The 25417-nt window shown below is 42.9% G+C and overlaps 2 protein-coding genes across 3 annotated transcripts in view; one reads left to right on the top strand and one right to left on the bottom strand.

Annotated features, from left to right (window-relative positions):
* Positions 1–25417, top strand: part of LOC310867301 (nck-associated protein 5-like) — a 72647-nt gene that overhangs the window by 22092 nt on the left and 25138 nt on the right. For both annotated transcript variants that reach the window (XM_083777244.1, XM_083777243.1), the window contains exons 2-6: positions 4715–4805; positions 5569–5736; positions 16283–16351; positions 18115–18153; positions 18989–19108. In XM_083777244.1, the coding sequence (XP_083633370.1) occupies positions 4715–4805; positions 5569–5736; positions 16283–16351; positions 18115–18153; positions 18989–19108 (487 nt within the window). The remainder of the gene's footprint in view (positions 1–4714; positions 4806–5568; positions 5737–16282; positions 16352–18114; positions 18154–18988; positions 19109–25417) is intronic.
* LOC310866386 (AFG1-like ATPase) lies at positions 9367–10686 on the bottom strand (the record flags this gene model as incomplete). The annotated part of the gene is made up of 1 exon (XM_083775992.1): positions 9367–10686. The coding sequence occupies one exon, from the start codon at positions 10684–10686 to the stop codon at positions 9367–9369; it is 1320 nt and encodes a 439-aa protein (XP_083632118.1).

Here is a 25417-nt window from a genome sequence, read left to right as displayed (position 1 = left end):
GTCTGGAGAGTGAGACAGCGAGCGTGGGTGGTTGGGGTTTTGTTTTTTTTCCGTCTTGACGTCTTCCCATTTCTGGGAACGTTCCGCGCTTAGCATTCCTCCCCACACAGTCCGCTGAGAGCGAATCCCCGAGACCCACTTTCTCAGTGCCCACTCACACACACACACACACACACACACACACACACAATGGAGCTGTGGAGAGCACTGGGAGCTGTGGTTTGTAGGCCTCCTTAAAGCTTCCGTGGCGTCAGGTGGGAGAACAGCATGGGGTGAGTGTCATGCAGTTCAAAAATAACTGATTCTTTTCCTTGGCATCATGATTTAGTTATAAGCATTATTGAGTGCAGTGAGCCAGACATTGTGTTCATAATGTGATGCAGGGTCTCTGTTATTGTGCAGAATATTGTTACTGTCCACATGTGGGAATTTCCCCAGACTTTGACTGTGGCACATTTTAAAAACGGGGAAAGATTTTGTCCTGAGACACCAGTTGAATTGATTTAAGTAGCCTACCTGTTAGAATAAAACATGAGTTGTATTCTGGCTTCCCAAGACCAGAGCTGTGAACCACCTCAATTATTATATCTAGCACATTGAGCGATATATGCAAGTAGATGAATTATGACATCCTGCCTGCGCATGAGATACTAGATGCCATTGCTCAAAGACTTTCTATAATGGATCACTGGGTAGCGAAAACTTGAACACAGTGGTGGTGATGATGATGATGATGATGTTGATTCTCCTGGTGGTGGTGGTGATGATGATGTTGATGCTCCTGGTGGTGGTGATGATGATGATGATGATGTTGATGCTCCTGGTGGTGGTGATGATGATGATGACGTAGTTGTTGTTCTTGTTGTTGTTGATGATTGAGATGGCGATAATGATGGTGTTTGTGGAACTAATAATAATTATGATAATGTAACTTCTGAATCTGCAGTGACAGAAGATGTGCCATGTATTAGTGGTCTAATAATGATGAATACAGATCTTGAGATTATTATGGCTACAACAGGATGAAATGCATGTGGGCATTATCTTATCTTCATCATAGTATGTCTAGATCAGACAGAACCAGATTTATACTCCGCTATAGACCCCTTTCACAGCCTAAATATGGGTCCATTCTGAAGTCTAAAATGTACGGTAGCATGGCTGGGGGTCCTCCCTATGTTCCCCAGGTTCTATGTTCCCACTCCCCCTGCCCCCCCCCCAAAAGGTTCTATGTTCCCCAGGTTCTATGTTCCCACTCCCCCTGCCCCACAAAAAGGTTCTATGTTCCCACTCCCCCTGCCCCCCCAAAAAGGTTCTATGTTCCCACTCCCCCTGCCCCCCCAAAATGTTCTATGTTCCCACTCCCCCTGCCCCCCAAAAAGGTTCTATGTTCCCACTCCCCCTGCCCCCCAAAAAGGTTCTATGTTCCCACTCCCCCTGCCCCCCAAAAAGGTTCTATGTTCCCACTCCCCCTGCCCCCCAAAAAGGTTCTATGTTCCCACTCCCCCTGCCCCCCAAAAAGGTTATATGTTCCCACTCCCCCTGCCCCCCCAAAAGGTTATATGTTCCCCAGGTTCTATGTTCCCACTCCCCCTGCCCCCCAAAAAGGTTATATGTTCCCACTCCCCCTGCCCCCCCAAAAGGTTATATGTTCCCCAGGTTCTATGTTCCCACTCCCCCTGCCCCCCAAAAAGGTTATATGTTCCCACTCCCCCTGCCCCCCAAAAAGGTTCTATGTTCCCACTCCCCCTGCCCCCCAAAAAGGTTATATGTTCCCACTCCCCCTGCCTCCCAAAAAGGTTCTATGTTCCCACTCCCCCTGCCCCCCCCAAAATGTTCTATGTTCCCACTCCCCCTGCCACACAAAAATGTTCTATGTTCCCACTCCCCCTGCCCCCCAAAAAGGTTCTATGTTCCCACTCCCCCTGCCCCTCAAAAGGTTCTATGTTCCCACTCCCCCTGCCCCCCAAAAAGGTTATATGTTCCCCAGGTTCTATGTTCCCACTCCCCCTGCCCCCCAAAAAGGTTATATGTTCCCACTCCCCCTGCCCCCCAAAAGGTTATATGTTCCCCAGGTTCTATGTTCCCACTCCCCCTGCCCCCCAAAAAGGTTATATGTTCCCACTCCCCCTGCCCCCCAAAAAGGTTATATGTTCCCACTCCCCCTGCCCCCCAAAAAGGTTCTATGTTCCCACTCCCCCTGCCCCCCAAAAAGGTTATATGTTCCCACTCCCCCTGCCCCCCCAAAAAGGTTCTATGTTCCCACTCCCCCTGCCCCCCAAAAAGGTTATATGTTCCCACTCCCCCTGCCCCCCAAAAAGGTTCTATGTTCCCACTCCCCCTGCCCCCCAAAAAGGTTATATGTTCCCACTCCCCCTGCCCCCCAAAAAGGTTCTATGTTCCCACTCCCCCTGCCCCCCAAAAAGGTTATATGTTCCCACTCCCCCTGCCTCCCAAAAAAGGTTCTATGTTCCCACTCCCCCTGCCACACAAAAAGGTTCTATGTTCCCACTCCCCCTGCCCCCCAAAAAAGGTTCTATGTTCCCACTCCCCCTGCCCCCCAAAAAGGTTCTATGTTCCCACTCCCCCTGCCTCCCAAAAAAGGTTCTATGTTCCCACTCCCCCTGCCCCCCCCCCAAAAATGTTCTATGTTCCCACTCCCCCTGCCCCCCCCCCCCAAAATGTTCTATGTTCCCACTCCCCCTGCCCCCCCCCCCCAAAATGTTCTATGTTCCCACTCCCCCTGCCACACAAAAATGTTCTATGTTCCCACTCCCCCTGCCCCCCAAAAATGTTCTATCTTCCCACTCCCCCTGCCCCCCCAAAAAAGGTTCTATGTTCCCACTCCCCCTGCCACACAAAAATGTTCTATCTTCCCACTCCCCCTGCCCCCCCAAAAAAGGTTCTATGTTCCCACTCCCCCTGCCCCCCCCAAAAAAGGTTCTATGTTCCCCAGGTTAAAAATGTCCCACTCCCCCTGCCTCCCCAAAAAGGTTCTATGTTCTCCAGGTTCTATGTTACCATGAGTTTTTCAGGGGGCGGGGGGAGTGGGGAACATTAAACCTGGGGAACATATAGGGAGGACCCCAGTTAATGCTAATGGCGCTAACAGCAGAGCCGCCTGCATCAAGGGTAATATGTCAGCTAGGGTAACATAACAAATTGCGTGGTCATTTTCCATCAGACATATATACACCTCTGAGGGGAAAGCAATTATTATAACTCATCAAGGCGGCCTGTATGTATAAGCCTTTTGAACAAATGTCAGCTCCATCAATGTGGGTGTTTATAGAGATGATACATTGTGGGCTGTGTATTCATCAGAGGGTTTTAAATGTGGACATAATGGATGGGTACAGTGGAGAATAACTCCATATAATAGGTTATTTGCTGCCAGCAAAGCGTGTAATGTACAGTACAGTAATCCTATTGCAAATAGGCCTATGAAGCAACAATCTGACTGTACATATATATTATACAGCCCCTATTATATGTTAGTGTACATTCCGAATAGAATACATCCATCCATCTTCAACCACTTATCTGTAGTCGGGTTGCGGGGGCAACAGCTCCACCAGAGTCTAGCTCCAGGCTTCCCTCTCCAGACTCCAGAGCAACATTAGTGACTTCCTCCTGGGGGATCCCAAGACGTTCCAAGGCTAGTGAGTCGAAGTGTTTCCTCCAACTGCGCCTTGGTCTGCCCCGGGGTCTCCTCCCACTCATATCGGCCACTTGTATTCGCGAACTTATCTTTCTGTCATGACCCACACTTCATGACCATAGGTGAGAGTAGGAACGAAGATTGTTTGGTAGAGCAATAATATAAACTAAAAAGAGAGTAGATTTTTCACTTTGAGCCGTGAGCACATCAGGGGTCCCGCAGGGCTTCATACTAGGCAAGCTCCTTTTTTCCCTCCGGACCAAATCTCTTTTGCCGAAATTAGCCAATCTACAAGCTCACAATGTATAGCGTGGCGACATGTTTTGAGCTTGTAGATCAGTTATTTTCAAAGAATGTTCGCCCCAGAATAGGGACTGGGGCACTAGGGTTCATGCAGCTCATGATCTTTGTGTCGTGTTGATGGTTAACCTTGACCTTGACCTTGATATATAAAACCAGTAAGACACCCTAAGGGCGAGAAGTGCGTGCACGCATCCACCGGGGTGACGGCAGACTGCTGGGTGAACGATGGCGCTTTGGCATGGGTTCAGATATACACTGTAGACCGATGGAATTAATTCTCTAATGGCTGACGGACTTACGGCCATATATGGTGACATGACGTGTTGTGAGGCGTGAAGGACTGATTTCCATATATGGTGGTGTGACGGACTGACTGAATGACTGGTTTTGCAGGTTTCCATAGTAATCTACGACGATCTTTATTTCAGCATCCCTATTCTGAAAGAATGGATAACCATTCAGCCAAAATAGGCAAACATTCGTCAAACATTTGTTGAGAATAGCTTATCTCTACAAGCTTCTACTGTAGATCAGCTAATTTCGCTAGTTGAGTTATGGTAGTTACAGTATAGGAGGTGTGCATAGTTTCAGGCCACGTTTATTTGTTTGTCTTCAGCCCCCTCTGGTGGACAAATGGACATACACATTGACAGACAGCTTCTAATCTACTTACTAGCTTTTACAGCCATCCCCCCCCCCCCCCCTATAAGACACTGTTGTGACCAGTTGACCTGTTGTCTTTCAATGCAGCATGGAGGAGACGGTGAGATCTCTATTGCAGAGCCACGACCTAATGGATGGGTCCAAAGTCGACCCTCTGGACCTCATGAAAGCATACAAGGTACAGTACAACACAGAAAGGGATGATGCGGGGGATGTGTATCTGGAACAAGCTGTGCTTGTCCAGAGGCCTTAGGTTTTTACCTCCTAGTCATGTTTACTATTGTCTGTGGTTCCTTGTTTAATTAAATCTTTACTCGCTCAAGTTTGCCCTTTTGCAACAGTGACATTGTTGTCACACACACACACACACACACACACACACACACACACACACACACACACACACACACACACACACACACACACACACACACACACACACACACACACACACAGGATATAAGGAACTTTTAACAAGAGAAAGTGAGAAAGTTATTTCACTTATGTTTTCCAAGTTTCAGGAAATGTACTTAGAAGTTTACTGTTAGTTGCACTACTGAGACAAGTTTATGATGTGATTAGTGAGGCTTAGCCTGTGTGTGTGTGTGTGTGTGTGTGTGTGTGCGCGTGTGTGTGTGTGTGTGTGTGTGTGTGTGTGTGTGTGTGTGTGTGTGTGTGTGTGTGTGTGTGTGTGTGTGTGTGTGTGTGTGTGTGTGTGTGTGTGTGTGTGTGTGTGTGCGCGCGTGTGTGCGTGTGGACTTGGTTTGATTAATCTAAGCCGATGGATCATTAAAAAAAACATACTAAATACATGCAGCCCACCCATCTGACGTAGGTTAATTCCAAGATTTTCAAGTGGGCCCTGATCCAGAAATGGTTGGTTGCTGTGGTAGAAATAAAGATTGACTTAACTTGACCACCATCATCATCATCATCATCAGGACAAACTCCTGGAGGAGATGTGGAAACAGCAGGACAACCCAGAGGGCCCTGCAGGGGACACAGCAGAGGGGCCCAGCTCACCAGGCGATGGAGGAGGAGGAGGAGATGAAGTTGGGGAGAATTTGGAGGACAGCAGGCCTCTTCTCGAACGACTCAAAGCCCTGGAGGTAACATTGTAACACTAAAACCAATGAGAACCCCCTTGAAAACGATGCATCTCAAGGGCCTTATCCTCTAAATACATTTCAAATAGTCAATAAAGCCTGATTTCTATATACGACAGTGACTCGCTCGTGAACTCATCCCAGACTTACACCATGTGATATACAAACTTTACGCTGCATATTTTGCACTGCACTGTTCTCTTTTTTGTATCTACTTTGTTGAAATCCTCCCACATCACACTTCCATGTGAAGCTGAGGAAATTAAACTCCTCAACGAACACTCTCCCATTAAAAAAACAGTAGCTACCTTAGTTTCCTTTTCCTTTTCCATTTTGAAATGCCAATTTTTGGGAAACCAGTGAAGCTTAAAATAAATAATAGTGAATAAAAACATGAAAGGAATAGATTGAGTCAACTGGAGCACAAATCGGAAGTAATAAAATCTACGCAGTACACTTAATGTGCTTAACGGTGCTGCGTGCATGATTCCCACTTCTACAATGTTATCCATGTGTGTATTGTGTGCACGCTCTGTGTGTCCATGACTATTTACACGTCTCTGTGTATGTACATTTACTGTGTCTGTGTCTGTGTGCACGCGTGCACAGTCTTGATATCCAAACTGTCATGTAGCACCAGTGTTCATGGTGCATGTACATTGGTGTAGCCTGATTGTCCGTGGGACGGACAGTAGCTATTTAGCAGCCTACTGCCAGTGACTCTGTGGCTGCACAGCCAAACAGTCTGTGGTTGGTATATGGTCTTCTCATCTAAGTAAAAGTTTTGATATGGAGCCGTAAAAAGTGTGTTGCTAGATTCCCATTCCTAAATATATTCACTGTGCTCTCTGCTCTGTAGTCTGTCTCAGCACCACGGTTTGACAGGTCCTTGTCAGTTGAATGGATACAGTCGTAGTGTTTACGTAATTAATCTATGCATTGTGATATTAATACATAGTTTTTGTTTGGAGATGTGCGTTAAACTGGTCTTAAGTGTAGGAGGGTCTTTGATGTGTCTGCAAGCTTGCTGACAATATTATGTCTGTCATATTTGTCTTGGATGGAGTGAAGCTCATATCCACTGATACTGCGCTTGTAAGAGTGTTTGATGTGTTGTTTCAATTAGCAGCTGATGCACAAATGATCACTGGAGATAATCTAACATTAATAGCCACCAATCATAATTAGTTTCAGCTGCCAAGTAATATTCATATACGGTAATCAGTTTTTATCTGGTCACAACAATAAACACATGACTGTTCTTGTACTTACAGTCTAGAAAAGTATAGAGCAGCATTAAAAACAGTATAGAAACAGACTAGAACAAATAGCACAGTATATCATCACCGTGAGAGAGAAACCTATCTATCTGCATAATTCCATTTTGTTATGTTTTTTCATGATGTCCAATTTCATACTCCACAACAATGACGTGGCATCCGTCTACATAACATACTATTTAACAATGTTACATTAACAACACTTTTGCTTGGCCCAGGCGGTGGCGTAACCGTCTGGGCACCCGACTGGTAATCCAGTCGCAGTGTGCCGCGGGTTCGACTCCCGAGCCCGACACGTCCTTTACTACATGTCTTCCCCCATCTCTCTCCCGTTTCCTGTCAGCCTACTGTCTGTCCCTTCAAAAAAACCAATAAAAGGCGTAAGCCGCCAAAAAAACGTATAAAAAACTTTTGCCTATTCATAAGCCTGCAAGCTCGTCGAGGCTATATGAATGGCCAGTTTTGAGTGTTTGTGTAAACACAAACATTGAAGACAAAAGTGAGGACGCAAATTGTTATTGCCTGATGATAAGAGCGCCCCTCACTTCACACGGGTGTGATTATTCTTTTGTGATTTATTTTTTAAATGCTACAATGACATTCCCAGACCCAAACTAGAGATGCCAGATTGAAAGTGGTTGTGACTAAATCGTAACTACATTGGATCTACATAAATGCTACAATGACATTCCCAGACCCAAACTAGAGATGCCAGATTGAAAGTGGTTGTGACTAAATCGTAACTACATTGGATCTACATAAATGCTACAATGACATTCCCAGACCCAAACTAGAGATGCCAGATTGAAAGTGGTTGTGACTAAATCGTAACTACATTGGATCCAACAAGTCACAGTATCTGCATTTCCTGAAAAGTAACTGTGTTGGACATTCCGACAGCGACTATAACAGTATTGAATGTTTCATTAACGTTCTGCAGGATGGAGAAACACAGGGAATTAGTGGCCAAGGAACTTATTTTATCTGGGAGGTGACAATTAAAATGCAGACAGTGTAGTTAACATTTGGAACCAGTGTTCCAGAGAATATAGTCTCACACCTGCAGTAATAGGGCTTCAGATCACTTTTATTGATCACACTGTCTGACTGTCACCTCCCACACCACAGTATAAATCCACCCTAATGGTATCCACATACTACAGTGTGAGTCGTGATCTTTCTGAAGATTAGTAGGATGATGGGGTGCAATGCAACAGCTAGGTCAAACCTGTGACATTGTGATGACAGTCAAGTCTCACCGCCCCATGTGACGTCTTCAGAAGAGTTTAGTTGAGTTAATTTCCCTCTTAACTGTGGATCAGTCAATCTTTAGGTATATTTAGTTTCATTTCACACCAACAGCTCTCAACCATAAACGTAACTCTGCAATAATAGCTGATCTATAACTTGGCAACTGCATCACATTGTGACAAGTTGTGAGCTTGAAGATTGGTTATTTTCTATGAAGATATATATTTTTTTAGTATAGAGTGGAAAAAGGAAGGGCTATACTATACTACCCTTTGGAATCTAGGGTTTAGAATAGATAGATGCTTAAGCCACATCACTGACATGCACGGGGACAGCAAATTCAGATGATTTCAGATCACCTGAATTCCGTTGTTAAAAAGGCTTTCGCTTCATCCAGGTTTGTTGAGGAGCGCTGGCCCCTTCTATGCCCAGCTTTGAGGGTGTGTGTAAACACAAACATTGTCCGACCTAACACAAACATTAAATGCCATTGATAATGAATGGCCAGTTTTACGTCATTGTACCAACACAAACAGTAAATGCCATTGACAATGAATGGCCAGCTTTGAGTGTTTGTGTAAACACAAACATTGAAGACAAAGGTGAGGACGCAAATTCTAATTGGCCGAAATGAGATTATGTATTATAAGAGTGCCCCTCACTTCACACGGGTGTGATTTTATTAATATCAAGTCACTGCGGCTACCTAGATTGCTATGGTTATATGGTGCCCCATATTTGGGCATAACACACTAATCATCAGACACTCACAAGAGGCGTACAGAATAGGTTTCAGTGAGATTAGATGCCCACTACGAAACTCACAAGTCTCCAACTTGTCTCGATCTAGACTCTGCCTTTGAGAACCACCAACTTCCATCAGAGGCAGTTTCTTCTTTCTCTATATTATTATATATTATTATATACTATATTCTCAGACTTCTCTTTGAACACACTGTACATCCATTCTATTGTTGCTGATTCTACTAGAGATAATCCACACAGAAGTGTTAAGACTAGTGTTCTGTTTGGACTGTTATCTTTTGACAGATAGAAAGAAGTAATCTTCTGTGAGCAATGAGCAGAGCTTGTGTTACCAATCTTATACTATCTTTTGTTGAGGTTTTATACTCCTGTCCCCATCAATCCAATACTGTTCTGTCTGCATTTCGGTGAGACGAGACACTGTCCTCTGAAAGGCAAACACCTCCTCTTCTCCACTGAAGATGGACAGACCACTGGCCGAGTCCCTTTTCAGGCCCAAGTCGTCCATGAGAACGTGGCTCTCATCATGATCATGATCCCCATCATGATCATGTTCAAATATATTCTCGAATGGGTGATCAGCCAAAATCACTACACGCACTCTATGGTCATAGAGAACATCTATGAGTGTTATGAACCGCCTGGCTTGTGTTTTCTTGTTAAGCGTCAGGAGAGGAATGTGTCGAATGAAGACGGTGTCGAACAGTCGAGATATCTCAAGGTAATCTCTGGCCCCTAAAGGCCTATCACACAACTCCTCAAATGTACAGTCAACTATGGTCCCACAGGTTTTGTCCAGACGTACCTTCCTACCATGTACATTCAGCACCCGTGGCCGCGTTATATCATCCTGTTTGAAGGCCAGCTCATCAAACATTGTATCCAGTTTGGCCTCTACATCAGGCTCACTTGAGAGGAAGTAAAGTTGTCCAGCGGATGGACGGTTCCTTTTTCTGTAATCTATTCCTGAATCCAGGCAAAGAGTTTGGCAATACTGCTCCAAAACAGCAATAAAAGGCACAAAGTTTACCCTCTGTAGTCCAGTTTTATACAAGTCGTGAGGAGGACGATTAGAAGTGGCTACTACAACAACGCCATTCGAAAACAACTTCTCAAAAATCTGCTTGAGCACCATGGCATCGGCAATGTCTGTGACCTGAAACTCGTCAAAGCACAAAAGGCAAGCCTCTTCACTAATCCCTTCAGCAACAGATGCAATTGGGTCATAGTATTTGGCCGTTTTCCGCTTTGGCATACTCTGTTTCAGCCGATGTATGCGTCTATGAACATCCAACATGAAGTCGTGAAAGTGGACTCTCTTTTTCTTTTCTGTTTCAACATGTGAATAAAACATGTCCATTACCATTGTTTTTCCCGTGCCAACATCTCCATAGATATAGCAACCTTTTGGCGGTTTGGGTTTTGTGAAGAACTTTGAAAACAAAGACGACGGTGTGTTTGTGTACCCTCTCAGGGTGTTGTGCAACTGATCCAACTTCTGCATCACAGCCTTCTGATGGTCATCCTCCCGCAGGGAGCCGTCTCTGACCAGACTGCTGTAGCGCTCCAGTGGCCCGCTGAAGCTGCTATAACCTTCACTGGGAATGTCTGACAACGCCTTTAATGACGCTCTTGAGGGATATTTGGCTTTTAACATGTATCGTAAGCCCAGTGCAATTAAGGGTGACATATTTTACATAGAGAGGATTTTGAAGAGTCTAGATTGTGCCTGCACTGATACAGACTTGTGGAATTCATAGTGGGGATCTACAGTAATCTCTCACTGAGACCATGGGTGCTTACTGTTTAAACTGTCCGGAGGTGACACCCTTGTTGTCATGATGAGTCAGCTATTCCCAAATATGGAATTCTGGGTGTCCATGGAGTACATTACATCACTGGGTAACTGTTAACAAACCAGGATGCTATGTAAACTTTTTTACAAATTGATGTAAACCTTTTTTTTTACAAATTGAAGTGAGGTGATCTGAGGTACTCTGAATGTTAATCATGTCAGTACACGTAATGTATGCCTATGCAGCTAGGTACATTACACCAGCTGGTGTCTGTTCCTTCGTGGGTACAGGCCGAACGGTTTGCGGAGCGGTCTTGATATCGGAAGGTCGCTAGTTCGTATCCCCGGACCGGCACGTTAAAATTACCACCGCTGAAGTGCCCTTGGACAAGGCATTGAACCTCTACCATGAAATGTTCTATGAGCAGGGCCTGGCTGTAAACAAGTTCTTGAGCTTAGTCCAGTTACCCTGGGTAAACATAGTACCTTTCCTTTCCTTACCCACTTGTGTGTCACTCCAACCCCACACCCATATGGGGTAGTGTGGGTATGTACCCACGACGGAACAGACACTAGATTGGGTGTACTGTACCTGTAGGTGTAAGAACATTAGTATGCTGGGCATTCACATTATGCCCCACTTGTTCAGCCCTCAAACTCCCTTAACACCTCGGAAGGGCTTGGTAATCTATGAACATTGCCGTTTTAAGTTCCTACTACTAATGTACGAGTATATGTATTTTTTTTTTCACTCTCAAATGTTTACCTCACTGACCTACACTTTTTTTTACTTTTTTAGTGATCTCTAGTTGCTCCCGGTGCAGTCCCCCCAGTGGACGCGCAGGGAGCAGTTAGGGGTTAAGTATTCAAGACATGCTCAGTGACACTTCAATATAAAATGGGAGGAGATGGGGATACTTCCAGGAAACCTCTGGTTCCCAGATGTCCACTCTACCTCCTGAGCCACTGCCTGAAAAAACGGTTTAAATATAGAGCAAGGCACAGCCAAAGCAGCTGAGAAAGTTGTTCATGAATTTAAACTAGGATTAACTAGCACTGAAACTGAAAGAAATTATGTAACAATTCAATTCAGTGTTTTGGTGGATTTTCACCTAATGTGCAATAAAGTGTTTATTAATTATTATTAGGCTAATTAGTTTTCCTTCTGTTTTATTATTATTTATACCTTGCAGTCAAATGAGATAAAATAATTAAATAGGTAACATTTAACCTACAGTATAGCGTGCTGACTGCTGAGTTATACAACACAATATAAAGCTCCTCATCATCATCATTTTTCGACCGCGGTCGAGATCATGGATTTCACAATGCCACGCCAGACTTTCTGGTCCTTCATTGCCATCCCCAGTTCCTGCTTAGTAGTGATTACTGATGCATGTGTCCCTAGTGATGACATCAGGGAACGACAGTTTTGTACCTCTGGTCTGCTTTGAGGCAGGATTCCAGAGAAGAAGGGAAGATACAGTATAACCTCATTGTCAGTAGCAAACTGATTTTTGTTTGTTTGTTTCTTCAACTGCAGAAGTTTTAAGTGTTTTTAAGAGAGTAGACATAACAACTCTGTCGTTAATGCGGATGGCTTAGATAAACCGAATAAATTACATATTCCATTTCCTCCTCCACTCTAATGGATCCTTTTGAGGATGTCCCATGCCTTTCCGACCGTCACCTTTTTCACGGATGCTGCCTTTATTTTAATCCACACTTGTAATTAAAGTTTTAGGTTGAAACTGGAGAAGAACGATATGGATTTGTTCTCCCCCTCTCTTTTATTTTTTAAACTACTTTCCGGCCATTACAGCACACTTAGGGGCTTCCGTATAATCTACCGTGAAGAATTAGACTCTGAGTATCACAATGTGTGTGAGAGTGTGAAGGATGAATACGTAAACACGGGAGATGCTTGCTGTCTTTGTGCTCATTAAAAAGAGCCCTTCGTTCTCCACGTCATCATTCTGACAATTATGCACATTGCACAGTGTGATGCCATGCTCACTGCATGGGATGCGATGCTCACCGCATGCCAACAACATTGACCAGAAACGTAGCAAGTTGGGAGAGTGGCAGCAAACAAAGAACCATCTTGCCAAGTCATTTGATTTCAAAATGGATATTAAAATTAAAATTGCACTTTCCTTAACCACGAAACCACATAACGTCCCTAGACTGGGCAAAGCATATTGCAGATCTACAAGCTCAAAAGCTCATAAACATGGCACAATGTGTTGTGAGCTTATAGATCTGCTATTTCCGGCAAAGATATTTGAAGAATACAACCCCAAGGGGCCGCGGTCAATTTAGAATGTTCTGTAGGAGTTGAAATTAAATACCCTTTTTCCCCTTTGTCTATTTCTTTATCTCATTAATAATTATGTTTTTTATCGATTCCACATCTATGCGTAGTCGTTGTGCCCCAAGTGAGTACCCATCAAGCGAAGTAAAATGTATTGTAAGTAATATTATTAATATTATTAGTAATATTATTAGTAATATTATTATTATAAAGTAAATTGTAATGGAATACAATATTGGATGGCTTGTTCTTATTTTGTATTTTTATTGTTTCTCCCCTTTTTTCACTTCTGCCAGATTGTAAATCAATACAACTCATTTGTAAAAGCAAAGTTATATCACATCAATAGCAGGGGTGAGACCCAACCAGCACATTATTTTTCAAGGCTTGAGTGACCTTTCCATAGTATGCATGCAGTGCTAAACATGGCCTTTTAAACTTTGTTTTGTTTCCTCAGAAACGACACAGTCAGAGTTCTCATACACTGCTGTGAGCCCAGTCATGGGAAATTAATGAATGCCATTTGATCCATGCTGTGCAGTGGTGGAAGAAGTATGAATATTTTGAAGAAATATGTATATATGCTCGTAATATAGCATACTGTATACATATTTCTTCGAAAATAGCCTATCTACAAGCACGTGTTGCATTGTAGATCAGCTATTTTCAAATATCCAGTATAAACTAGGTCTTAAATGGTTAATGATCAGTAATTATTATTGCCCAATAGCATGATATTATTATCACATAATATGATTCCGAAATGGGCATTCGTCATACTTTTGCTACTTTTACTATATTTTGATCCTAATACTAATAATATTTGACTCAGTATTTTTGCACTGTGGTTATACTATAGCATTGATAGTAACAGTACCTAGTATTTTGAGCTAAAAGCAGCAAGTAGTCACTACTGTATGTGCAAGATAACTTGATATTATATCTATATTAAAACACTATTTTTGCCGGGGAATTGTTCAGAATAAAGTGCCAATTGCAGATGAGGCAGATTTTACTCTAAAAAGCCCCGCCTTCCATTTCCCCCCCTAAATCGGGATGTGAAATCTTCCATTACTACCTCACGCTAATCAGTCTCTTTAGAAGCGTTAATATTCCAAACGAGATGCTTGGTTAAGTCAGAAATGAGGACAGAACATCGCCGTTCTGGTCAAAACCGACAGCGGTGTAGATTTAGAGAGAATAGCGAGATTTGTTGGCCCGTAAACCAGGAAGCAAAACAGCTTCGGGACAGACGAGCAAGGCGTTGCCTAGCAACGGCCGCTGTCAAAAAAAGGATTTCAGCGATCCTGTTTAATATCATTAAAATGACCTAAAGACATGTGCACGCATCTGAGGCACCCTGCGGTTTTATTTGAGAGGACGTGTGGACATTAGCATCCCAAGCGTTTTAAAATTGGCTAATGGGACCACGGCCACGTCACTCTGATATTAAACAAACCATGTCACTATGACAACATAACCATAAACAAACCACGGCCAGCTCTGGCTACACCCAAATGGAGTATGTTGTCTCAATGTGTCGTCATGGCATCAGGCGCAAACAAATCATTCAGCCCAAATATAGGCATAAAAGAGACAAGGACTGACAGATACAGAGATCCAACCCATATGCATTATGCCCATATAGGAGCATTCCTATTTATGTGCATACATGGGACCGATCGACTTCAAACTCGGATACCCAGTTGTCCAGAACCACCCTCCCAAACCTCTAGTATTATATATCTGCAATAAACACTTCCCTGTAGACGTTTTTTTATATACCTTGTATGTTGCAATGTTGGGTTGATCACACTATGCAAGGAAGACATTTTAGTGCCAATCCACTTTTTCCCTTGTATGGTCTGTCTTCTCCGTATCTTTGTTCATGGCTCTACCAGCGGCCAGATCGAATCTTTATGTAACAAGAATGACTCAGTCATAATTGCTGCAGCAAACTCTCATTTTTGAACATCTATAATCAGTTTGGGCAGACGCGTAACTAGATGTCAGTGGGCCCTGACGCAGGCTGATCAGCCAGTGCCCCCTCCCCCCCCTCCCCCCCGGGGTCGCGTTGTCTGCGTAGCGCTAGTAACGCCCCTGAGTTTGTGTGCCACTGCCTCAGCTCACAGCTTCACTTTGCAGCGTTAAGAGTATGCAGCCAATATACGGCTTCACATTGTGGCATTCAGAATATGTGCAACTATTCGAGTTGATGTTCTTTGAATCCTGTTTGCTCAACCGCTTGTGATTCTCAGGGCTTTGGATGTTCAGCTCACAGCAGGTCTATGATGATTACTAACTCTCTCTTTGATTTACTGCATTCCTCATTTCAGTGGAAAGTCACCTCCTGTCTTCCCGGAATGGATGCTGCCCCCACACGGGCTAACCCTTTCTATCAGTAATTGAATTACACCTGGGTGGAGTATCTTAGTGTCAGCCTCCCAGACACTGAGACCCTCTCTAAAATGGAGGTTGGCAGTGGCACCTTAGATTTATAGCGTCATCCATTTAACACCATCCCTTGCCAGCGAGACTTCACTTCCACTGATCTCACAGGGAGAGAGTCTTTAGGAAATCTAAGTTGATTGGATTCAAAATAATTAAAAAGAAAAACACCAACAGTTTTGTTAAATTGATGCTTTACAGCCGCATTGAAAACAACAATCAGGAATTGTTGTCTGTCTGTCTGTCTGTCTGTCTGTCTGTCTGTCTGTCTGTATTCAGATGGGGATAAAACATACACTATTCATCTGTGGGCCTCAACATCAAGGTGAAGGATATGGTTCAAGTTGAGATCATGTGCGAGTGCGTGTCTTGTATCTCAAAATGTCATTAGGCTCCTTGCCAAATAAGATCTTCCCATAGAGGAATTAATAGAATCAAAAGCCAACATCAGTCAGTTGGGAAGAATCTAAATCCCATGGTCATGTTATGTGCAGTAGTACGTAGGTGCTTTCTCGGTCATACTATAACTAGACTAGACTAGTCCTCCTCAGTCCTCCTCAGTCCTTTCCAAGTCATGCAGTACATAATGATGTACTGCATGACTTGGAAACATTTGCTGGATGTGAACATAAAATATTGGCAGGCATGTGCTAAACATGCAGAGAGTGTTGAACTGTAGTTGTCTTTCTCTTCCAGACGGAGAACTCTGCTCTATCGATGGAGAATGACAATCAGAGGAAACAATATGAACGCTGTCTGGATGAGGTGAGTGTTTCCTGTAATCTGTTCACTGCATTTGGAAAGAATAAGGTGCGTTTACACACATTTTAAATGTAGGACTGGGCAACACATGCACTCTCACACAGATGCAGGCAGGCAGGCATGTACAGTCCCACAGTTGCACACACAAAACTACCTTTCAGAAATTGTATTTTTGCAGTACTGACTCTTTTTTTAAATCAGCCTCAGCCATCAGTGTTATGAGCTCATCACCACGCAGAACAAGATAAACAAAACTGCCAGACAGATCAAGGGTTACACAAGTCCATAGATGTACTGTAGCAGAACCCCAATGAGCCGGCAGTTTCAAAGCTACAGTAACACTCAACTCTGTGTTGTACTGAATTCCATGGAGGGAAAACCAGCTTATCGCACACTCTAATTGAACCAGGCGGACGCAGCTCAGGTTGTTCAGGGAACGAGAAGCTGAGAGAGAGAGAGAGAGAGAGAGAGAGAGAGACACCCCTACCCATGTGGACTAGTTCCAACTTTACAAAATGGGTGGTAGCCTATGCCTTCTTTTTCTTGATTACTATATCTTTCCATCCAAACACCTCTCTGTCCAGCCATGCGTCCATCTTTCCATCCGTCACAATTTAGGCATTTAGCAGCACTTATGCAGTGTCTTATAATCTTTTTTTTTTTTTTTTCGTTGAATACTTGTATTAACAGTTTTCAAAACGGGTACAGTGATACAGATTTATACAAAACAATGCTAAAAAAGATAACCAAAAAAGCCCATGGCTTATTTCCATTGAGGTCCTGTGTATTCAGATGTATTAGCAGAGTAAGCATGGACCCCCGTCCATGAAATAACAAAACGTGAACATGTAACCAACATACAGTACAGTGTATCTGCATAGTAATTTAGCATCTATCGAAAAAACTAAAAAGGTGATGCAAAGAGAGCGGTGGAGTCTGAATATTTGAGTGTAGAGACGACATGTCGACCCTTCAGCCCTCCTCTTCCGGTGGTGCGTCTTTGTTTTAATTCCTACTAGCAACAAGTCGCAGAGCTCTGAATCTGTCTTGAGAGATTAAATAAAACCCAACAACCTTTTAGTTCTTGAGGACCTTCAAACATGCAGAACAAGTAACGCTGCTCTGATGTCAGATTTTCCACTACAACCAGCTGCTAGGCCAAGTTGTCATTGCTAAAGTAACTTTTTTTTGTAAAATATTCATGAGCCTTCTAGAGTGTTTCAGGAAGTCAAGTTTGATGTATTGACCGTGACCAATCAGACAAGACGGCCTGCGAGAAAATTTGTAAAGCATTTTCAACATAGAAGAGCCTTTTCTATAATGATGTTTGAGGAACGCAATTTAGCTAATCGAAAAGAGGAGATACAAGCAAAACGTTTTTCTTGTTTGATATCCAGCATATTGGTCCGTCGTGCACACTGACACACAATTATGAAGGCTGGATATCCAAAACGTTTGTGTCAATCTATCTATTTCTGAGTGCGAACCTCCTCCTTTTGACTTGTTGAACAGTTTTTTTCGACGCAACAGAGTGGTCAGAACTCAGTGGTAATAAAAACAGGTCAAATCAATCAATTATGACTTCCATCGCTACAGCCCCCAAAAATGATATAATCTACGAACTAATGTAGTTTTGATGAATGTCATTTTTCAGACCGGGTCTGGTACATTGCAAGAACATGCTTTATCTGTAAAATAACACTGTGCATTTTAATTTATGGAACTCATTTAACCTTTTCTTCTTCTCCTCCTCCCCCTCCTCCTAGGTGGCTAATCAAGTCGTTCAGGCACTGCTGACACAAAAGGTTTGTCATATTGATGCATTTTAATTCAGCTATTCATTACAATCAATTAGAGGATTCATGGCTGTCACAATGATGAGTGGCTCTATGTCAGCAAGGCTAAGAATGATCAATGGTATAGGCTATGCCAGCATGGCTTAGAATTTGATATACAGTAGGCCTACTCGGGGACCATGCAATGCATGCCCCCCATGTACTGTACCTGTTGTATCCTTCTGTTTGTCTGTGTCACCTAAAATTCTAATCAAAAATACATTGGTGACATTCACAGATTGTATATCTATGACTCTATTCAACTGTGGGCCTCAGTGCAGGCTGGCTAGTGAGGGCCAGTGTTGCCAGATTTTGTGAGATAAACAAGCAGCCAAGTCAATGAAAACAAGCCTAAAAGATGCGACTTGGCCACATACTGTACACATGCATGGTATGCCAAAATACTGTGATGTAGTTTGGTGACGCATCCCATTGCAATCGCCATGGGTGGAGCAGAAGAGGGTAGAATTCGAGAGCAAATGCCAACCCCCTCACATGACCTAATATAAGCAACGTTGTAACAACCTGTAACCTGTAACACAGACATCAAGGACTGTCAATTTGTCCAGCTCCCTAGGGTGTGAGACAATAATTAAATACTGTAGGCTATATGCAACTGTGACATCAGTGAAGCCCCTGAGACTGTTCAGCACCTGCACATGTATACAGTACATCTTCAAAAACCACATTCAAATTCATAAACACAGCCTCTTGTACACTGGAGACTTTACAGGATCTCAATTGTCTGAAAAGGTCAGGTTCATAATCCCATAATTATTTGTGTATCTCTTCTTATTGTTTTCAGGACTTGAAGGAGGAATGTCTGAAGCTCAGAACACGCGTGTTTGACCTGGAACAGCAAAACCGGATTCTGAGTGTTCTGTTCCAACAACGTGTCAAAATGTCCACCAACGCTGTCTCCCAGGTACGCAAACTGAGTGTTCCATCATCAACAAAACTCCAATCTACAGGAAACTGCTAAATATACATTATAGCAGGGGTTCCCAAAACGTTTTAGCTCGAGAGTCCCAAAAGAGAAATGTGCAGCTGTCTCCCCAGGTGAATTAATCCCGTAAAACAATTGTATGTAGCCAATGTACGAGGCAATGTGTACAAGGCTCACAAGACGGTGGCACGTCACACGTTACTGGAGGTTCATGCGCCTTTGGTACACTCACATCTAGCTTTAAAAATAAATAAATAAATAAATAGGCTTCCCATCATGCACCTGTAACCCATCATGCCTTGACGTGCGTGTCACGTGATCGGCCATAGCCAATGGGAAGAAGTAAACAAAGGAGTCCAGTTCCTGTTTCTAGTAATCTAGGCGCCATGCGCTGGGATTAACAGGGTACTTGCAGCTTGTAGACGGGTTTTCCTATTATTGATTGATTGATTGAAGTATTTATTAACAGTATGCAGAATGGGTAGGCTACATTTCAAATGAAAGCACAACTCAATACAAAAACTGTTACTGTGGACGACACCATGATAAAGCATTTCACTTGTTTACAACAGTGTCCACCATTTTCAATTCATCAGAACATTTAGAGACGTACAAATATACAATTTTAAAAAAAGGAGGTAAAGAGGGGCCATTTCTTTATTGCAGCTGTCCGTAGGTGGGTTCGGTTTTGAAGGAGTCAAGGGGTTCACATGTCTTAATGGCTGTTGGTAGGGCGTTCCACTTTTTGGTGGCATAGGAGCGAAATAAATGTAGTCCCTTGTTTGTGCCGAATCTGGGTTGCACATGGTTTGTTGAACTCCCTCTGATGTTGTGGGTGTGGTATGTGTTGACATTAAGGAAGTATTTAGACAGGTACATGGTTATCTTGGTGGTGTAGCGAATCTTGTGGACCAGACCCATTGCAAGATGCTGTACTCTGTCGTCAACCCTAAGCCATTCCAGCCTGTCAAAATGGGCAGGGGTGAGGGGTTCGGAGAGTGTGGCCAAGTAGTAGCCTGTTACAGTTTGTTTTGGGAAGACTGGAGCATTGTTTTAGGGCCTTTGAGGAGCTGTGGTACCAAGAGGTGCATGCATAGTCGAAGAAACGTTGTACAATCTGTTCTCCTGTTGTCTTCAAGGTGTTTTTGTTGACCAGTGAGAAGATCCTGTATAGAAATCTTGTTCTTTGGTTGACATTTTTTATTGCGTTGGTGGCTTTATCACAGGAATAATATTGTCACCGACTCTAACCAAGAAGCCATCTGCCTTGCTGAGATTACTATTTTATCCAAAGAGAATGGATTAAGTTTTTCCCAGGTGTAAAGATAGTTTGTTATCAGCGAGCCAGGTGGATATTCTACCGAGTTCAGAGCCGAGGGCCTTTTCAACCTGCAGTTTGTTCCTGTCTGAGACCAGCAGATAATATGATTGATTGATTGATTGATTGGTTTGTTTTTTTCAATATCAGTCCCACATACTGCATATGCTGTAACAGCTATTAATGTGAGAATCTAACTTATTATACTTTTATCCATACTGAGAGTGTGTTTGTACAAATATTGTTCTTGCATGTGAACTATCCAACATGAGAAAATGCCATTGTTGACTGTGGTCAATGTTTGAATGGAGACTGGACGGATCTGGACTGACTATCTGTTTGATGTCATAATTCCAGGAGGCTGACAAGTGGTGATTGTCAGATTCACTAGAGTATGACTACTTAAGGAATACCGGTATTCACCAAAAGTCATTAGACTATGATGAGTTTTTTTAGGCTTGAACACGGCTCATAATTAAATAATTATTGGATAATTAATTGCAAAAACAACACTTGTTACCTTTCCCAACTCCATGGAAACATGGAGAATTGCAATAACCTGTGGAACTGCAAGTCATTAAGGTCCCATTCTCACCTAATACTTCGGTAGACTCAATGCGTATGGGCGGAGAATTTGGGATTCTTGCATATTTAATTTGCTGCGGTTTGCCTTCACACTGTCATTCGCAGCAATTGGAAACGCAGCAGGGGGGGACCTTTATCAATGTGTTCCATTCATAAACTAGCCTACACAGTGAAATCTATGGTGATAAAATTACACTCATAACGTGCATGTGTCGTGCCGTCTGGGACCCCCCCCCCCCCCTCTCTCTCTCTCTCTCTTTCTCTCTCTCTACGCACGCAGCCGCCACACACTGTTCTTTTGGGCATGGAGGCACAGCGCTGAGCGCACTGATATAACTCCCCAGTCCCCACACAGTGACAGCACTCCATGTTTACGGCACGCACAGACAGACAGACAGACAGACAGAATATTCTGAAGGCTATAATAGGCTATACACTGCACTGTTTGTATGTGTTTTCTTAAGCAATTGATTAATGTACACGTCCTCATTTCGATCAGGGCTTCAGTCTCCTCATTCGACCATGTCTATCCTATCCACGGTAACGGGACATCTTCGTGCTGCGTAAAATATGCCTTCTCCGTCTCCAACTGTGTTCAGCTCCTCACCCGCCACATTGTTTGCTTAATTTCCTTTATTTACTGCGGATTGCATTCACACCTGCACCGAATCGTAATCAAGTGCGATTGGAAGCGAAGCGAAACCCCCGTTTTGCTCGGAGTAAAATGCCGTTCTTTGATACGCATTAGGATTCGAATGAGCCTTCACACCTGCCAAACGAAGTGCACTTTCTGAAAATGCGCAGCAGGATTCGTTTTAATCGCAGCAAAGCTCTCTGGTGAATGTGACCTAAGTGAGTCTGTCAGAGCAGTAAACATTGCTACTGTAGATCATTACTGTAAGTAAACTGTGAGTCTTACTCTATGAGAGCAGTAAACATTGCTACTAGTCATTAAAGTACACTGTGTCTATCATAGCAGTAAACATTGCTATAGTAGGTCATTATACTGTGAGTCCATCAGAGCAGTAAACACTGCAGTCTTCACTCTAGCTGCTAGCAAATACCAAAAGAAATCATAAAGAAAACTACAGAATGTGTTTGGACAAAATATCTATAGGCAAAACAGGGCTAGAGTGCAAAACAGGCCCAACAAATAATAAGCTGTTTTCCCCGCTTAGACCATTAGTCAATGTTACCTTATTTATATAAAAAGTGAAATGTTTAAAAGAGTATACTACTGTATAAACATTTTCAAAATGTTGAATAAATCCACACAAAGCTGTACAAATACAAGTTTGAGCATACTGGCTCAAAGTATCTGGATGTGTACTCAGTAAGGAGGAAAGAAAGAAAAAGGAAAAAGAAGGTGAAGCGATACATGAGGCTGCTCGCTGGGCAGCAATTACAATAATGAATACTTCCTCTTCATTGATCAGTTAACCGATAGGGTCTTATTGACTGTTTAATCAATAAATTGTTATAAAGTATTTTACTATTGTGTTAATTGTTTCCATGGTGTTCCATGGAACCAATAAGCATGACTGATTTAAGATTGAAACATGACTCATGAGTTTTATACGAGACACACAGTTCTGTCCCCAATAGTTTTGTAATTCTTTCATAATGAATCTGTGATTATCACTGCAATGAGAGAAGCCGATTTCATGCATGTGTGATTTTCCACTCTGATGGAGCAATTAAACCTAATCCTTCTCAAAGAGGAGTTCTGACCTTCTGTGAAACAACACCGCGAGTTGAGTTGAGTTGCATCAATGACTGAAAAGAGCTGTGAACTGAGAGCTGAAAGCTATTTTTGTTTTCAATTGGACACAGTGGAGGGGAAATGCAGAGCCAGCCTTCCAGTCACTTTTAGTAATTCAACAGACAAAATCCATTATAAAGCAGGGTGATAACTCATCCCTGCATGTCAAAGAAAAACACAGTCCTACGTATACATAGAGCCCAGTCTGGGATTAGAACTGGTCAATATTTTCATACATCATTTAAGATATTGTAACCTCACCAGTGGAAGTAGTGCATTATAATCTGTATGTTTGTTTATTTGATTAGCTGTCACAGCGATAACTCACAGTGCTCATTTGATTAAGCAGATGTTTTTTTTATATAGAGTATATATATTCCATCACAGTTCAAGGTCACAGCACAAGGTCAGAAGTTTGCCCTACAGTATGCTTGTACAATGTACATACAGTATCATCTTTCTGAGTGCTTTTCTACTTTAATAGGGAGATGTCACTGGACAAGGGCTTCCATCACATGCTTTAGTGACATAATGAGAACTACATTTTGACAGATTTACAGGCTGTTTGACAGGACTGAAATGTTTTCTTCCCACTGGGACTTTAATGCCCAGAATACCAAACGAAACTAAGAAATGTCTTCACCCAGTGGCGGAAGGTTCTTATAACGTCAGTGGGTGCCCCCCCCCAACCCCCCCTCAGTTCACAACGAACACAGTAAATTGTTTCAGCATCTTGTTTCAACATTTCAGCTTGATCAATGATCAACAGTAGAGAATTAAATTGTTTCAGCCATAGGCGGCGGGTGGATTTTACCTTTAGGTAGGCTAGAATTGCGTGGGACGACGACACAGATTTATTTATTTATTTCCCCCAGATGGTATAACAATGTCATGATTTGACCAATTTATTACCAATCTCGTACACCATTGCTCACGAAAGCAAGATCCTTGACCCAATTACAGCCACTGCATCTTACCTTTTAATTAAAGTAAAAGTAGTCTGAGGAAAAGGAACAGTTCTGTTCCCCGGACATTGTTTTGGGATATTTTGGCTGAGATGGCTCTGTTTGTCAAGTCTCAGTCAGTGTGGAGATTACCCGGCGGTGTTGCTGCCCCTCCCTCCCTCCCGGCTCATGGCGCTTTGCAGACGGGCCGACGGTACACAAACAGCAGCCTCTCCGCTGACCGTGTCAGTGTAGTGTTCCTGCAGGAGTGTGAATGAACCGTGCGGTCACTGGAACAAATCGGTGAGATCGGTGAACCAATATTCTCCAGCGGTTGTTCCTTGCGCGAGCGCCCCTCTAGACCAGAAAGCAGGCTGGCTACTGGCTAGGCCAGGCTACAACAACACATATAACAGACATAGGTTTGAACATGAAATAAATGGATAGGGAGAGAATGATGCAAGATAATAATTTGAACAAGGAAAATGTAGAGAGCACAATGTAAGATCTTGATATGGCCTCTGGGAAAATCATGGCAGGAAGTGGAAGAATGAATGAGGGAGCAGATTAAAGTGGCGAAATTCGATAGTCGATACAGTTTGGAGAAATTAGTCTCACTCTGCAAACCTTTATTTTATCTCCCCAGCTCTATTTATTCTCCACACTGATACTGACAACTTTTGGAATACCTATACTGTAGATGCTAAATGACCTCCTTTTCTGAATATAGTTATATGTACAACCCAGATTCGGCACAAACAAGGGACTAAATTATTTTCGCTCCTATGCCACCAAAATGTGGAACGCCCTACCAACAGTCATTAAGACATGTGAATCCCTTGACGCCTTCAAAACCGCTCTCAAAGGGCACCTACGGATGGCTGCAATTCGAAACTGGCCTCTGTAAAATCTGAATCCCCTCCCCCCGCCCCATTTCCCCTCACTGTATATGTATCTTTTCCCTTTTTGCTTCCTATATGATGAATTCCTGTTCTGTTCTTTAGCTACATAGAAGTGTCTATTTGTATGTCTCTAAATGTTTTGATGAATTGAACAATGTGGACCCTGTTGTAAACAAGTGTAATGCTTAATTGGGTCGTCCACTCACAGTTAACAGTCTTTGTATTGAGTTTGTGCTTAAAATGTACTGTAAATTCTACAAACTGTTAATAAATATTTCAATCAATCAATCAATATATTTTATTTGTTTTATTTTGTTTATTTTGCAGAACGTTGTCTGCTATTCTATTCAATTCGAAATGTGAACATACAGTAGATGCCTAGATGGTGCAGTAGAGTGAAATGCAAAAGGCTTGAATTTCTACTTTAACTTTTTATTTAGAAATTGGAACATGTTCCACTGTCCCGATCACTGTACAGGGATCTCGGGATAAGAAAGAGATTGTAAATGTAATTACAGTGGTACATGACCTCCCTTCAGCTAGTCTCTCACTTTAACTCATCGACTGACTGCTCTCCTCCAGTGTCATTCAGCATTCACGTGCTACGTGACAGACATACAGTAGTAAGAGTCAAGACTTCCATCCCTGCAGTGCCCCTTTTCGTCTCCAGCACCAGTCTAGGCCCAAGGCCGGGCCCGGCTCTCCTCACTAATGAGTCCATTCGGTCCAAATGAGGGCCAGGGGTACCAAGACACGGGTTCATGGCCTCAGCTGTGT

The sequence above is a fragment of the Protomyctophum parallelum genome, assembly GCF_964188405.1.
Source record: "Protomyctophum parallelum genome assembly, chromosome: 11".
Classification (NCBI taxonomy): Eukaryota; Metazoa; Chordata; class Actinopteri; order Myctophiformes; family Myctophidae; genus Protomyctophum; species Protomyctophum parallelum.
The sequence above is the reverse complement of the archived record's forward strand: the minus strand, read 5'-3'. Positions and strand labels throughout refer to the sequence as shown.